Source organism: Bacillus rossius, chromosome 5 (genome assembly GCF_032445375.1).
Source record: "Bacillus rossius redtenbacheri isolate Brsri chromosome 5, Brsri_v3, whole genome shotgun sequence".
NCBI classification, from domain to species: Eukaryota; Metazoa; Arthropoda; class Insecta; order Phasmatodea; family Bacillidae; genus Bacillus; species Bacillus rossius.
The window spans coordinates 78408970-78425735 of record NC_086333.1 but is presented as its reverse complement, the minus strand read 5'-3'; the positions used below and the strand labels follow the sequence as shown (position 1 = coordinate 78425735).

Here is a 16766-nt window from a genome sequence, read left to right as displayed (position 1 = left end):
AAAGAAATACATACAAATGCATTATTTTATAAATTATAAAAAAAATCCTTCAGATTTTAGAATACTGAACTTACGAACATAGTAAAATTGCTCTAGCAATCGCTCTGCCCAAAATTTTCATTCTCATTATGTAATTTATATCGTGCCAATAGTTTTTACTTATAGCAGTTTGTGTTTTTCTACCTATGAAATTAAATGTATTTGATCAATGACAATTAAAGCTGAATGTTTATGTGTCTGTTGCTTGTGATGCAAATACATTATTATACCCATCAATATCTTAAAAATTCAACAAACATTTCATTGTAGCCTATTTTACATTTTCCCTACACAAATATACCTATTATAAAGCATTTATTTTTACTTTTAAAAGCATAGCTGGTATTGTATTTTTTAGCATACCATACTACATTTATTAGTATGGAATAAATAATGTTAGTTTGGACTAACACAAGCAAGTCCACAGAATAGCAACAGTGTGGCTCTATGAAAAGTGAAAAACTTGTTTGGAAGATGATCTCTCCTTCGTACTGACCAAAAAGACTATCAAAGAGGTCCTTACTTTGCTTTTGTTTTTTAGTGAAAAATAAATTATTCAACTAAAAGAATAAATAAAGCTGCAAATGGGGGATTCTGTTCATGGCTTATGTGCTTGTTTTCTTTCCCCTCCAAAAAAAAAAAACAAAAAAAAAACAATTGAGTGAGATGAAAGATTTCCATTCATAAATAGTAGTTAAACATTTTTCACAAAACAAACTAATAAGACCTTTTGAAATTTGTAATGATAATTGAAACTAAGTGGACCATTTTATTTTATTTAGTTCTGTAATCTGAATATTTACATAGGTATGTGTCACGTCCCTTCTATAATTATAATTATTTACTTTCCACTTGAAGCTTAAAGGTTTAATGAGCTCGAAGCTTGTATCTTCAACTCTACCGACAGAAATCTTACTGATCATGACAGAAGTGCTTGAATTTTAATTAATTAATCAAATTAATGAATAAGAAATTGTTGAAATAAACATATTTTAGTCCCTTTTTTTACGTGAAATATCCTACAGGTATGAATGGCACAAGGCTTCAGAAGCTACCGCAGGGAAACTATATGGCTCGTTATAGCTGCCTGTGAACGCAGCTTTCACGGCACACCCACTTTCATTTGTTGCAGTTTGCGTGCCGTCAGCCGGCGATCCCTGGGAGACCTCCCACGACCCGGCTTCCTTCCGCGACGACAACGCGAGGGCCGCTAGGTTGGCCGCGATGGCACTCACACTAACCTGCGCACTTCGGACACTAACCTTTGGGAGCAACAAACCACTGAGCATTACTGCGAATGGATCAACGCAGCAACGGGCATATAATAGTTGCTCCTCGCCCCAGCACCTCATTCATGGCAAAATTTTTGATTTGGTGGCAATTTCAAGTTTTCCCTTCTTGCCGGGCACAGAGAAGGTCCCACGTCGAACCAGGGTGTCCACAAGGAAAAAATATTTCGTACCAACTTAAGCAAGAAAAAAGTACCAGATTTGAAAAAGAAAAGTACTAAATTATTATTTGTTATGGTTTTAACAATTTAGGAAGTTATTATGAAATTGCAATGCTCTAACTTAAATATCACACCACACATACACATACATTCCATTGTTTTTAAAAATAATTATGCTTAATTACTTACTGTAATATTATTATATTAAAGAAAAAAAGTACTAGATCTGAGTGTAAATGTACTAGACCACTAACAGTACTAGATCTAGTAGGAAAGCACTAACTGTGGACACCCTGCGTCGAACCATAACAGTGCAGTACACTACAATACAACATGGTTCACTTTGAAATAAATTGTGGGCAAGTAGTGCCAACATTTAACTTATGAAATTATTATATATTTTTAGTTAAATTTTTTTTGTTCTTGTTAAGAGACAGCAATTTTGTGCATGTGATATCTGCTTAGTTCATTAACTAAAGAATTTAATGTTGGTTAGCTTTATCTCTGAATAATCCAAACTACTGAGGCAGGGTGGCCACCATGTAAAAAATGATGGCCAGTTTGAAAAAAAAAATTAAAAAATCTAGCAAGGAATTTTTTTAATCTAGTATGATTTCTAGTTTAGTATCTAGTTTCCACAATGTCCTTCCTCTCTCTCTGGTTTTTGTGCCATTTAGGTTTGAAATGGACTGTAATAATGCGAAATAGTTATCTGTTGGATGTCGGTTCGTTTACGATGACTGTGCGTTACATCCAATCCACTGTCACGGACTGAGCTATCACAATGGTGGGTACTTTTTTTTTTGTATAATAAAATGTGTATGAAAGCCACTGACTTCTTTGTAACAATTTGGCCAGAACGTGATATCTTGTTTAGTGGGAAAGTAGTGACTTCCTGCCCACGTAGCTGGCAACTGCCCGAGTCTTGGCTCGCGGCCGTGGGTTAGCTGGTATTGTACAACGGCACAGGAGAACACGCAGAATTTCATTTTAGGGACGGAAAGGGGGGGTTAATAATTTATTTATTATTATTTATTTATTTATTATAGTTGTGGCATGCACACCAACACCTTATAAAGAGCGTACTAGAGGGTAGGGTAGGGTAGGGTAGGGTAGGGTAGGGTAGGGTAGTGTAGGGTAGGGTAGGGTAGGGTAGGGTAGGGTAGTGTAGGGTAGGGTAGGGTAGGGTAGGGTAGGGTAGGATAGAACCACTTTGCCAGCTGCTTGCTTTAAAATTATTTCTATTTGTTGGTGGCAATGACAGATCTAAGATTTCTGAAGGGAAAAGGGGGGTATTCCCCCCCCCCCCAAACCAAGAGTACACCCCTGCTATGGCATGATTTTCACAGCCATGTTGGTTATTTAATTTTCTTGTCATTACTATATTGGAGAGGTTTTAATGTCAAATTATCATAGTTCCTCTCTTGAATTTTAAGTTTTGTCACAAATTTCCTCAAAATATTATTTACTATATATTATCAAATAGTGGTACAAAGTCATAAAAGTGTTCATAATAATAATTACTACAGCTCAAAAATAATGCTCCGTTACATAAATTGGTGAGAAAAATCTGTGACCCAACAAAAATATAAGAGGACACAGAAAAATCCCTTGATTAAAAATAATGACGAGAAAAAAAAAAAGAAATATTGAGCCTGAAGTGCATAAAATTAAAATAGCTGGCTATAAAGAAATATTATAGAGATAGTGGGAGGTATATATGTATATATGTAGATGTATAGAGATAAATATATATTTAGAGAGATGAATAGATGATTTGTATATTCTAACTACTTCAAACATATTACAAAAAAAAACTGAATGAGGCATTGCAATGCATGACGAGCATTAGCCAGATAATGGAATCTTTTCAATATTAGTAATCTCTTATTTTTCAACTTTTTTCTATAGTGCTTTATAGAGTCTAGATTACATACAGACCACAAATTTTTAGATATATACAGGTAAATAACTATACACTGGCAGAACAACGTCTATCGGGATCTGGAAGTGATATAAATTATTTTGCAAACTTGACATTCAAATTAAGAAGACAATAAATTACTAACTACATATGATTTCGAAAAAGGTCCCCTTCACCCTGTGTTCAGCCCGGGCAATGCCAGGTACAGCAGCTAGTTTATTGATAAAAGATAAAATGTGCTGTCAAAGCTCCAGCGATGAGAGAGTAGCCACCTATGCCTGCGAGCTCACCGAGACCAGGGAGGGGGGGGGGGGGGGGGGGGGGTGACAGTAGATAGGACGAACTGAATCCTTAAAAATTGGATCACACCATGTTTCACCAACATCGGGAAAAAATAGATTACAAGTTTTGATCTCTTTAGTTTATTACATGTCCAGTTATTAATTTGTGTTAATCTAAGTTTCTGTTACAGTACTAGAAATTAATTCTATTCTAATTATAAACAGTTTTAAATTAATTTAAGTTAATTTTAGTGAAAGTAGACCTACACTGCATTTGGCCGTAATTTTTTCGTTGTCAAGTTGCAAAGAAATGGTATGATCGCAAGGGTTTTGTTTACAAATTTAAGCGAACGATCATTGCTATGGGAGTGTGGCACCTCTCCCTTTACTTACTCTATGACCGAGACTCTGTGAGTGAAACAAGAGGGTCTCCCTCCCCCTTCCCGGTGCCAGCGGAGTAGGAGGTGGTGGGGGAGGGGGGGGAAGGAGAGAAGATGGTCATGGCTGAGCTCAGCTGCGTCGGGGCTCTCCCGCTGAAGGTCAACCGCTGGCCCTCCCTACCTCCCCCCCTCACCACCCGCAGGCGAGGGTCGTCCTGGGACAGCGAGGAGGGGGCACGTATGCGCGGTGGCGTGAAGAACAACAACGCCGCGAGCCGCGATGCGTGTCCCACGCGGGAGTCTCACTTTCCAGCACTCACCCCACCTCCCCCCCGCTCTACGCTCACTGGTCTTCATGGTCTCTGTACCTCTACACGTTAGTAAATCTTTGACGAGTCCTTAAACAGCCATTCAAGATTCTTAATGACTAGATATGCATGAATGCACATAATTCACTATAAGTAAAAAGTATCGATATCAGAAATTTAAACTTATATAATTCCTTAGCTTTATCATTTACAAAGACAACACACGAACCAGCAGGTTTATGTCGCGACACATGTAGCATAGTGAAACACTTGCTAAATGCAAGTGCGAACACTGATTGTTGCCAGAATAAAAAAAAAATTAATCAAAATTATGCAATATACTGTGGTTTATGTGGCTGGAATAAAATGTTTATTAAAGAGTTTTACATGACCCATGGTGAAATTAAAGGTCAAGAAAAATATATAAAGGACTTTTTAACGATATTAAGGAGGCGTATGAACCATGGATTTTGGTTTCACCCTGTGACAGTCATTCCTACCAACTGCTGCACAGCATTCAGCTACGACATAGCCTGACTCACACCTGTCCTTTCTTGACTACAAGAAAACCATTGCAAAGATTTGAATGTGTGTACACAGGAAAGAAGATAGAGGGATATATCGCCCTTTTCGAAATCCTAAAAAAATATATCATTCCCACAAACAAAAGGAAAGAATATGAAAGCAAACAGCAGGCAAAGTATTACTATTCCTACTCCCCAAAAATTAAATTCTGCATTATGCTCCTCCTGTAGATCAGATTAACTGCAATGGACAAGCCTTGTCATGGGTGTTTAATCACCTAGAAATATTTTTCCTTTCTAAGAACAGTTTATATCTTTAGGATACAATAATTATAGGGCCAATCACTTTGTATGACTGCTTGCTTGCATTTATTTAAATTTTTTTTTAAACTACCAATGTAGTCTTAACTTCTTTCATTTCAGTTAGTAAATAACCAAAGTAGTTAAATTAGTTGCTTGCAGCCTCTTGTCATATAAAATGTTGGTATTTAACGTGAACTAAACTTAACTAACTGTTTCACTGTGTCAAGTAACGAGCAATACTGGATCCATCCTAACCCCGAGCACCGAGCCAATGAACACGTGGTTCGGAGTCCTACAGAATCTTCGAGGTCTCGTGTCTTAAGCTCCTTTGCACGGAAACGTAACACCCAGGTACCTTTACATTTATCTTACTTGAAGTGCAGTGTTTACCAGCCAAATGGCTCTTGGGGAAAACTACCTCAGGAATGACTTCAATTCTGGGTGTCCACATCTTCAAAATGTGTACACCCTGAAGTTCCTGTATAATTTCATCTCAAAAGCAATTAGGGTTGTTATTTTTTTTCACAGGAGGACTGGATTACAAGTCGAATACAAAAAACATACAGACCACATGGATACAGAAAACAAATGGGTGCAGAGAAAAAAAAAATTGTGAGTATGCAATTATTTTCTAGAAGATTTTCATTTTGGTTCCTGCCCTATCGATAAAATGGCTTGAGAAACGCAGATAAATGTTGAGCATGGTGGGTTGGACTGGCTAGGTTTGAGTTTAGTCAGTAGGCAAGTAAGTAGGTCACATTCTGTTCCACTAAGAATGCAGGCATAAAGGTTGGAGATATTACTATATGGCCTCTGAATCAACAAATACAATGTATCTTTCCACATTTTATTCTTTGCTAAAACATTTAACAATTAATTTTTGAACCATCACTTATTTTGATTGCCTGAAGGTTTTTATATAATTAAATTTTAGAGAGTTTTAGTATGTCTTCAGCTACACATTATACCTATACAAAAAAAAAAGGATTGATTGTTATGATTTTCTCCTGAAATTCAGACAGTTTAGGTACTTGCCTTCACTAACCGGGAGGAATTTGTGATCCTTATAACTCTCAACTTACTATTCCACTGCTAGGCTACCTCTCAAGTCCAAATGCTCTACTTAAGGAGTCATTGATGTCCTTGAGAGATAAGGGAATAAACCTCACCTGGTTACTAGGGGTCTGTGGGTGTTCAAAAAAATATTCTATATTCATGAGTAATTCTATACTTTTGTCAACATCCGAAACTGAATAATTTTTAAAATTATTTGTTACCGAAAGATGCACCAAGTGGGTTTCATCCACTAAAATTTAAATGAGGAGGGGGGGGGGGGGGGGAGAGGGGACAGCATGTATCTATGAAAATAAGAAGATATATTGAGAAATTTGTATTTGTATTATGAAAAAAAAAAAAAAAAAAAAAAAAATACAGATCCTTTTTTACATGTAAGTAACAAATAATCTGAAATTACGATTACAATTTTTAAAAATACTCTTATTTTTTATATTTATATTCAGTTGAACCAACAAAACCATTTTCAAACTTAAATTTTTTTACTGATTTATGAAAATGCATTGCTAGGATTTTGTTTTCTTGCATTTTACACCACTCTATATAGTTATGTATATTTCGATTTTTTCGTGTTACTGTGTTTTGCATGAGGTGTTCTTGGCTACATGTGAAGTGTGAAAAAAAAAAAAGTTACAATGTAGCTATATCTAAATTCTGTTTGAAAAATATTAAAATTTAATTCAAAATTAGACTCCAAAAAATTAAAAAAATTAGGATTCACAGAAACTCACTGGCAAGTCTTTAACCATAGAAAACAATAATCTGTCACTACCAACGTAGCTGAAAATGTATTTAGAGAAGAATTATAATTAACTTCTGATTTTTCTATTTATTAACATGAAAAATTTTATAAGTAATTATTTACAATATTCTATTCTTTTTCTTAATAATGTAAGCTACTGCATGCTCAGTGACAGAAATTAAATGTTATCACCCATAACTTTATTATATTGCAGATTTGGTTCATCCCCTAGGGCACTTACTACCCCGAGCTCCCACATAGTTGACAACACACAACAAGGAGCTCAGTGCTTTAAGAAGAGACACTACTTACAATCCTATTCAACGAAACTGACAAACTAAGACATTTTTTTCACAAACATCTGTAAAAAAAATTGAACTATCAGTAATTTGATAATTAAGAATCAACAAAATATAAAACAACAAAATTCAACAAAACACATTACTAATCATTAACAACTGGGTAGATCGAACATGTGATAGGTATTTAAAAATTATTTTGATTTTTTTTTTAAGTAGAAGGCAAAATATTTTTTTTTTATATTGAGAACTTTTACTTACAGAACTGGTTGGTTTTATGTGATTAGTTCTGGTCTAATTGTAGTCTATTAAAATTAATTTAAATTATAAATATGCAAGAAGAAATTGTAGCAAAGGAAACTAGAACAAAGTATATAGCAGAATCAAATTATTAATTCAGAAGAGAATGTTACACCAGCACAAAAACTAAAACTAATTTGACCTAAATGTATGTAAAAAATAAGGGTTAGTCTTGCCTATCTGGACTGTTGTTTCAAAAGCTTCTTAGCTGTATTAGTAATACTAACACTGCAGTACACCAAAATACAAGTGTATCCATACCATACAGACTACTGAAATATAACCGACATTGACAAATGAAGACCAGTAGTAGGAGTAAACCACTTACCTGGGATGTGGATGATGAAGAAAATATTTTACATGGCTCACGTAACGAAAGTAGAAGTTTTACTCAGTCATGATGACAAATGACAATCATGTTATTTCCTGAATCTGTTTTATTAATCTTCTACAATCTTGAGGCATGTAAACGCTAGAAATACGCAGAAACTAGCGAGATACACATCACTTTCACCAACATCAACAAGCATCGCAACACTTCATCTCCGGCACTTTGATCCTGAAAATTCACCACATCCCCCCCCCCCCCCCCCCCCAAACCGAAAAGTAACCCATGAACCTAAAGTTGTTTTAAGTCATGACAGTGACTAAAAAAATGCTCGCTTAATGCACAAATTTGGTGGACGCTCACTAGCTGAAGAGATGTCCCTGAATCAATATTGAACATGATTCACACAGGAAAAAAAATGGGTTACCAGCCGCGGCAGGGAGCGAGCACCGACCCGTTTGCGCAACTGCAGACTGTTGCCAAGACCTGAGCGCTGCAAAACGACAGTGAGGGGGCTAATTCGCCCGCCCGCGACGGTCAGGGGAGCAGGGAATGGGGGGGGGGGGGGGGGGGGGGGGGGCAGACCGGCAGGCCGGTCCACGCCAGCCGAGTGCAGTTGCATAATTCCCAGAACTGATGGTAGGTGGGACAAGATATAAAAAAAAGAGCGAAGGAAAAAAGTAGATTTCTCCCCCCCTCCCCCCCTCTCGTTCTGATGACTTGCCGGCCGGTAGCAGGCGGACGAAATATATTGCCGCAATTATCTACCTACCAGGACCCTCGCAAACCAGCACCCGGCAGAGATGATGTCAACACACCGCGGCTGAGCACTGGCACATTCTAGGTGTGCCTCAACTGGCCAGGTGTCTTTAACAAACATTCATAAAAAGTAGTAGTGTTCAATTTATTATAAAAGTGAAAAGTTACAACAATTCCTTTATTCGTGCATTCCAAAACTGCTCAAAATTTTACTTTTGCAACTGTAATTTTATATATATAAAGCAGATTTATTTTAATTTCATTTTCAGGGACCGATCACTTGGGGAAGAAAATGTTGATTAGATCCCCCTCCCCCCGGCGATAAACGTTCAAAGCATAGTTGTGTTTTCCATTAGTGTACATTGCATGTAAAATTTTAAGTTGATAGTTATCAAATCCTGTATACTTACCGGTGTTTGTGCCTCTGTGCAATCTCACTAGAAACTGAGCCAAAAAAGTTTAATTTATGGCTTTTATTTCCAGCTTTGGGTAGCATACAATAATTCAACGTGGAAGTGAACAGCGTGATTGTGAGCTGAGAGACAACACACACACCCTCCCCCCCTCTCACCTCCTGGGCTTGGGCCTGACGATCTCGTGGCTGCCATCGGAGATGCAGAGCGGGCTGAGGGCCTGGCGGTAGTGGTCGGCGTCCCGGAACTCCGGCACGGGGTGGTGGGCGAGGCTGGCCGGGCCCTGGTGGCCTGCCCCCGACATGCTGCCCCCTTACAGCTCGCCGCTCCGCTGCAACACGCCAGAGCAGGCCCCTCCAGCTCTGCCGCTCCGTCTCGGTCCCCTACTTTCACACTTCCTTACCATCAGGTAGAGACCTGAAATATTCGCGGATTCATTGACCTCTAGTATAGCTTCCATTATCCTCTGCATTTCTCAAGCAAACACGCGTGTTCATTGGATGCTAACTTGTGAGGCGTCTACACTGGGTACAGCTTGTGATTCGACGCTTCTTTGGTCAATAGTCTGCCATTGGCACAGAGAGCTCCAGTTAAACTGCGAGCCAATAGCAGAACCAGCAGAATTGCTCACATGTTTGAAGTTTAGCCTATCACAAAATGAATCCGCGAATTTTTCCGGTCTCTACCATCAGGAAATGTGTACAATAGTCTCGATTATCCATGTCTTAATCACACATGTCCATGTTGGTTACTAGGTAGATTTTGTCTTTCTTGATGGTCTAATGGGGGACTGCCGTGTAATTGGTGTTGATTTTATGAAGAAGTAATTAATTTCACGGGGGAGAAACTCTAACTGCCAAGACTGAGATCTAATTTTTTAAGTAGTATTGGGCCCACCTGCTAGATAGTAACTTTCATAATATATTACTAACATAGCTATATATATTGTGAGAAGTAATGCATTAGCTATTAACAGGCAAACCTTAATTCACTTTATTTTTGTAGCCTCATATTTTGTGGTATGGCATACCAGAAATACTGCATCTACTACTCATTTATAAAGAACGTGATTTAAAAAATAAAATAAAAACCATTACTGACTGTTTTTTTTGGCACAGTAATTGTCTTATACTAAGCAATTAGTCGTCCAGTAGTTGAATTATCGTTATAAAGCTAACAGAACACTTTGGATCTGAACCTCCCGCCCGAAAGTTTTTTGCTAGTAGTTATGGGCCCATCCAACAGATAGTGTCACATGTCACCCAAAACATGATTTCAGTTTGCACTAATAGATTCACACTTCTATATCTCCCACCTTGTTTTATAATTAATTTCTGCAAACATTCATGTGTATAATATATTCTTTTGCCATAGAGCAGCTTATTATAATGAACAGTCATCGAAATTAAATATATTTTAAGGGGGATACCAAAGGAAACGTAATATACAAATAGGCTTATCTATGGAAAAGAGAAAAATAGATGAGCGTTGGTATGCATAAAAAAAATCATCATGGAACTATATCCGTGAAATGTGAAATGTAACCTGCTAGAAAACACTGAAATAATACCGAAAGTAGGCATGAACCAAATATATTTGGATGAACTCACAACAAACTGCAGTGCTGCAACCTGGCGGACACAGTCAAAAGCTGGAACCATCCAAAAAAAAAAAAAAAATTTGAACAATTCAACATTGACAAAAATTATTCCAAAGTATAATATTCTACTATTATAATAATACGACAATCCGATATTACAATAATTCCGTGAATTCTGGACTAAGAATGTTTGTAAATGTACGTTTTTAATAATATTATTAATATAAAAAATTATATAACTTCCTTATATTTAAATAGTAATTGTTGATGTTGGCAGTTCTCAACCGCACAGTTTTCTCGTGACTATGTTCGGGCAGCCTTCTTTTCACAGACGAGAGAGCTAAAACCCGAAGTTCCCCGAAGTTCATGTTTTTTCCCCCGTATCTTTAATGTAGCTATCCAAACCAAATCAACCGTCCACAATGTTTTAAAGTAGGCTACCTACTTATAATGTAGCTAACCTAACCTAATTGACCATTAGTTATCATGAGTTACAATGAACAAAAAAAAACCGAACATGCACGATCATTCGTTTGGCTCTCTCGTCTGTGAAAAGAAGGTTGCCCCTGTAACCGCGGCCTTGAGGCCTCGGCACCGACTGTCGGGAAGCGCCGCGTCATGCCCCCTCGCTCTTGTTCGCCCGAGACACCGCCCCCTTGTCGTCCAGGGCGCACTTCCTCTCTCGGCCGTCCTCCGGGCAGGAAGCGCGACTGGAGTGGTTTTGTTCGGGACGACCTCCCCTCCTGCACCCGCTCACACAGCGTCAAGCGCTTTGTTTGCATTCGCGCTGTCCATTCGAGCCGGCGGCGTACTTGAACTTCCAAGCACGGCCAGGTCAGACAGCTCCACTTGCATCCGACGCCATGAACAATAATCGCCAATAAGAATAAAGTAAATATGTAGTTGGGCGATATTTGTTAAAAAAAATTTTTAAATTCCGAAAATACTTTAGGAGATATTGCCGTTCTTATTTTACAATACAAGACCTGTGCAATCATTCGACCGTCGCAATTTTTTATTTTGCCGTGTGTTCGAGAATGCCTAATTAATTAAAATGGTCGATTAGGTCAGGTCAGTTACATTACTAATACTTTCAAACTAAGCGGACATTAAAAATAATACGAATTATTTTTAATGGTTGTTTAGTTTTAAAGTATTTATAATGTAACTGACCTGACCTAACAAACCGGAACAAAGGATTAACAGTAGGAACTAACGTAATTTTTTTTTTACTTATTATTTGCGCGCAACAATATCCAAATAACAAATAAAACATTAAAATTGGAAACATTAATACTCGTAAACAAGAAACAATGTTTCACGCCGCATGAATGCACAGGTATTGTGATAAAAATTAAAAAATTCGATATCTCCTAAAGTATTTGGAATTTCTTATCTCCGCCGGGTTTAATGAAAAGAGGAAGTTAAAGAGCATAGAAAGCAAGAACAATTTTATTTTTAACACATATTGCCCAACTACATATTTACCAAGAATAATGTCCACAAGCAAAGTGTAAGATAGCGCGGGAAAAAAAATTTCTTAAACAAATATTTAAATTTTAGATTTTTATAATTTCGTCTTGGGCACCATTTTGTTTCACTGTTTCCCGTTAACGAAGAACTATAAAACGTAAATATAAATAATTTAGGCATAAACATAAATTTAAACTCGAACACATTTACAAAGAAATGTATCGAAATTCCATTAATACGCATTTCATTTGATCTCTATTTGGAATAAATCTCTCGAGTAAAGCGAAGCAATCTACAGTGCTGCCCTATATGAATCATAATGTAAACCAGATGCATCAGACACGTGAATGTGGCACCTTGTTAAGGCGGGTTTATGATTGAAAAACTTCAGAATTATAAACTTAACCTGTACGCCGACAGGCACGTGGTTAAGTAATATCCAGTTGTGGTCGTTAATTTCAGCCAATAAAAACAGGCGAGAAGGCAGCCACGTTATTTAAGTTGAATTTTTTTGACGTGACGTCTAATAAATCGATGAACGCCGGCTGCACGCACGAAAAAGTGTCCCGTTACACACATTGTCCCATTAAGCTGTGTCCCGTTACGCTCATTTTATATTGCTCTTTGTTAATCTGAACCTCCTAGCATTGCGACCGAGTCCGTGGCGTAATTTTGTTTTCATGCATTTCAATGTAACATTTTCATTGCTTTTTGCTAATCCGTTCCTCCTAGCATTGCTGCAGAGTCCGTGGCGCAAATATATATTATTTATTGACTGCATCTTGGTGTTGGGTAAGCCATTTTCCTTCACATCATCCTTGAAACACTCCCATTCGTTTCCTACTTTTCCTATCATCGCCCTATCCTTAACAGAATAACACAGATTGGAAGAAGTTAAATAGCAAACATGTATAAAAGTTATAGTTAAAATAATCTCTTCGTTAAAGTAATAAAAATACTGTATTTGAATTAATGAGTGCAAATAAAAGTAAACTTATCAATTAAATTGTATATTTCATTTCACTCCTTCTTTGTATCCGTACAAAATAATGATAATTCAATAAAAATTATTCAATTTTATCCATAAAAGTATTGCAATCATTTCATCAATGTTTTGTTATGAAGTTGTCACGTTAAACTATCGTCCGTAAACCGACTTTACAGAAAACCAATTTTTTGTATACCATGGTTAGTTATAATAAGTTTTATTTTTAAAATTCTACTGTTTGTCTATTTTTCTAAGATCATAAAATAGTGTCCATTAACAGTATTTTTAGAACTGCAGTTATTCTGAAAGAAAAAAAATTCAATGTTAAATATCAATTATTATTTCACAGGAAATACTATATGAAGCAATCAGTCACTATAATTACAAAGGCTTTCCATTAAAATTATGTTTTATTTTGGCGTCTTTCAGTTACGTCTCCTTAGGAGTAAAAATTGTATTATTCTTCGCTCTTGATGAAATACAGAAAGAAATTTTATTTACAAAAAATTCTTTCCTAATTTTCATTTACAAAATAAAATGTTTCAGACACATTAAAAAAAAATAATTTCATTCAAACGTTGTGTCTGCAACATTTGTGCTCTATGACGTGCATCTGGCAACAGCGCTAGAGGCGGAAATCGTGCACTGGAAAGCGCCCGTCAGCGTCACGAGGATGACTCGAACCTCATTCACGCCGTGTCACCGCTTCGCCTTCCAGTGCAGCAGAAATAGCGTTAGAGGCGGAACTAACTGCAAACAAAAATGATTCTTGTTGTAAATGGTAGGTAAACACGCTCATAATCAACATACTACGAATACACATCCGCACTGTGGTTCTAAATGAGTTTTTTTGCTGCCATCTGGAAATTAAACCGGTTGACAATCTTAATTTTGTACATTTGCTGTAATTGTTGACTCACGTTTAATTAAATCAACCAAAATCAAGCCCTTATAGTCCCAAAAAACGGTAGCCGTAATTTTTTTGACTCTAGTACGGAGAATTTGGTAAACATTTTTCCGGGAGATGTTTACTAAGCGCCTGTGCTTAGACTACACGCATTGCGTATTCGAAGTTCATGAAGCCTATGGCCGAGACGTCCGTTCCATTTCCAGGCGAACTGCTATGCAGAGGGGTTAAATAAACTTGTAGAACTTTGCGAAAAGTACTTGGAACCGAATGGCGACTATGTGAAAATGTGATGTAGATATGTGGTAAACTAAAACTTTCAATAAAACATTTTTTCATGAGTTTATTTTTTGACGTGACAAAGTCTAATAAATCGATGAACGCCGGCTGCACGCACGAAAAAGTGTCCCGTAACGCACATTGTCCCGTTACGCTCATTGTACGCTTGCGCCGCACCTATCTCTCTTCCACTCGATTGGAACAACCATCGATTTGACTTTTTCGAGGCACATTAAACTTGAAACACTCCCATTCGTTTCCTACTTTTCCTATCATCGTCCTATCCTTAACAGAATAACACAGATTGGAAGAAGTTAAATAGCAAACATGTATAAAAGTTATAGTTAAAATAATATCTTCGTTAAAATAATAAACATACTTGAATTAATGAGTGCAAGTAAAAGTAAATTTATCAATTAAATTGCAGATTTAATTTCACTCCTTCTTTGTATTTATACAAAATAGTGATAATTCAATAAAAATGATTCAATTTTATTCATAAAAGTATGCAATCATTTCATCAATGTTTTATTATGATGTTTTCACTTTAAACTATCGTCCGTAAACAGACTTTACAGACAATTTTTTTCTCACGAGTTTATTTTTTTTAATGATCAAACGATACTTACTTTCCGGACACGCCTCGTACATACACTCTTCTGTAATAGATTAAAGTAACCAAAGCATTGTACCATTAGACGACTTCTCTCAATGCGTCGCGGACAATTTCGACCATAATATGATCACAATATATGGCCTTAACACCTTTTATGCGATGATAGTTATGATGTGCGTGTCAGGGGCATCTTGTAACACCTCTTTATCGCTCACAGACAAAATAAACCGACTCAAATCCCGCCAATTAGCACATGGACAAGCAAAAACTTTCCCCCACTACATTCAATCCCCTAGCTCAACAGACATCAATAAAATGAATTTTCAAAATTTACTCTACGAACCAACTCAGCCTCATCTCCTCGATGTTATTTTAAGCACTAGTAAGTTATTTAAAACACCCCAACAAGAATGGTTAGGATCCATGCAAACTGCTGTAGTCGGTGAATACAGTAACAATATTTTTTTGTACAATGATTGATCTGAATACAACTTCTTAACATCTGTGAATACAACCCACTTAAGTTCATAAGTAATGTAGGGGCAGGCATTTTTCACGAAAAGATCTGAACATTAGTCTGCAACAAGGTATACCCGCACCTGTGGTTACTTCCTTGTGATTGGCGGCCGTCTGCGAGAGAAGTCGTTGCCTTATCTGACCGAGCCACTTAGGACGCGTTTACTTCTGCACTGAATCACTTTGATTGGTGTTGTTACATTAGATATGTACCTAAGAGAAACTCACCCAATCACGAAACACAGACGGTGCTACAGTGTTTTAACTTTCATCTAGTCGCGAAATCTTTTCGCGAAATCTGCATGCCCCTAGTAATGGAGCAAAAATATTGAATGAGAAAAATTTAATTTGCCGGACAACATTTTATCGGACCGTCTGATTGGCCGAAGGTCACATGATCGGCGGACGGATGACGGACGGGAATAATTTTCACAGACGAGAGAGCCAAACGCCCGATCGTTCAGCTTCGGTTTTTTTTATTCATTGTAAATAAATATGGCGGTGTTGATAAAAGGAAATACCATAAACAAGGCAACGGTATTTATTTGTACGCCGCCATATTTTTCAATTGCTGTGTGTCTGTGAATGTTTATTTTGGACAACTCATGATAACTAATGGTCAATGAGGTTAGGTTAGCTACATTATAAATACTTTAAAACATTTTGGACGGTTGATTTAGTTAGGATAGCTACATTAAAGATACTGTGAAATCATGTGAACGGTTTCCTAGCGCTGGATAGCTACATATTAAAAAAGTTATTTGCTAAGCAAGCAAAACATGATATTACAATATTTTTAATGTAGCTATACTTACCTAATATAACCAACCATCCACAATGTTTTAAAGTATTTATAATGTAGCTAACCTATCCTAATCGACCGCAAAATGTAATACCACACCGGTTTATACAATGAGATGGAACTAAAAAAAAAAGCGAGCATGAACTTCGAGGAACTTAGGGTTTTGGCTCTCTCGACTGTGAAATGAAGGCTTCCCCTGTAACTGCGTGGTTTCAGCCGCGCCCACAGTGCCATCTGTCGGCGAGACCTGCAACTCGCAGCCGAGCGGCGGAGAAGCCAGTCGGCAGGAACTGGAAACACTCGCGGGTTCAACGACTTGCAGCCCGAGACCTGGAGGCCTTCATTACGAGCTGCCTTCCCCGGAGAACACACGCCAGTAACCGCCGCTCATTAGACTGCAATAGGGTATGCCCGCGCCAATGGAGGCTTCAGGATGACTTTTCGGGAGGGACTATCGCACA

At 37.4% G+C, this 16766-nt stretch overlaps 2 protein-coding genes across 5 annotated transcripts in view; both read right to left on the bottom strand.

Annotated features, from left to right (window-relative positions):
* Window positions 1–16766, bottom strand: part of LOC134532070 (uncharacterized) — a 566709-nt gene that overhangs the window by 118353 nt on the left and 431590 nt on the right. The window lies entirely within an intron of this gene.
* Window positions 1–16766, bottom strand: part of LOC134532062 (ankyrin repeat and BTB/POZ domain-containing protein 2) — a 119912-nt gene that overhangs the window by 61661 nt on the left and 41485 nt on the right. Inside the window, exon 2 of the mRNA XM_063368239.1 lies at window positions 9283–9455. Coding sequence (XP_063224309.1) covers window positions 9283–9428 — 146 coding nt within the window. The 5' untranslated portion in view covers window positions 9429–9455. The remainder of the gene's footprint in view (window positions 1–9282; window positions 9456–16766) is intronic.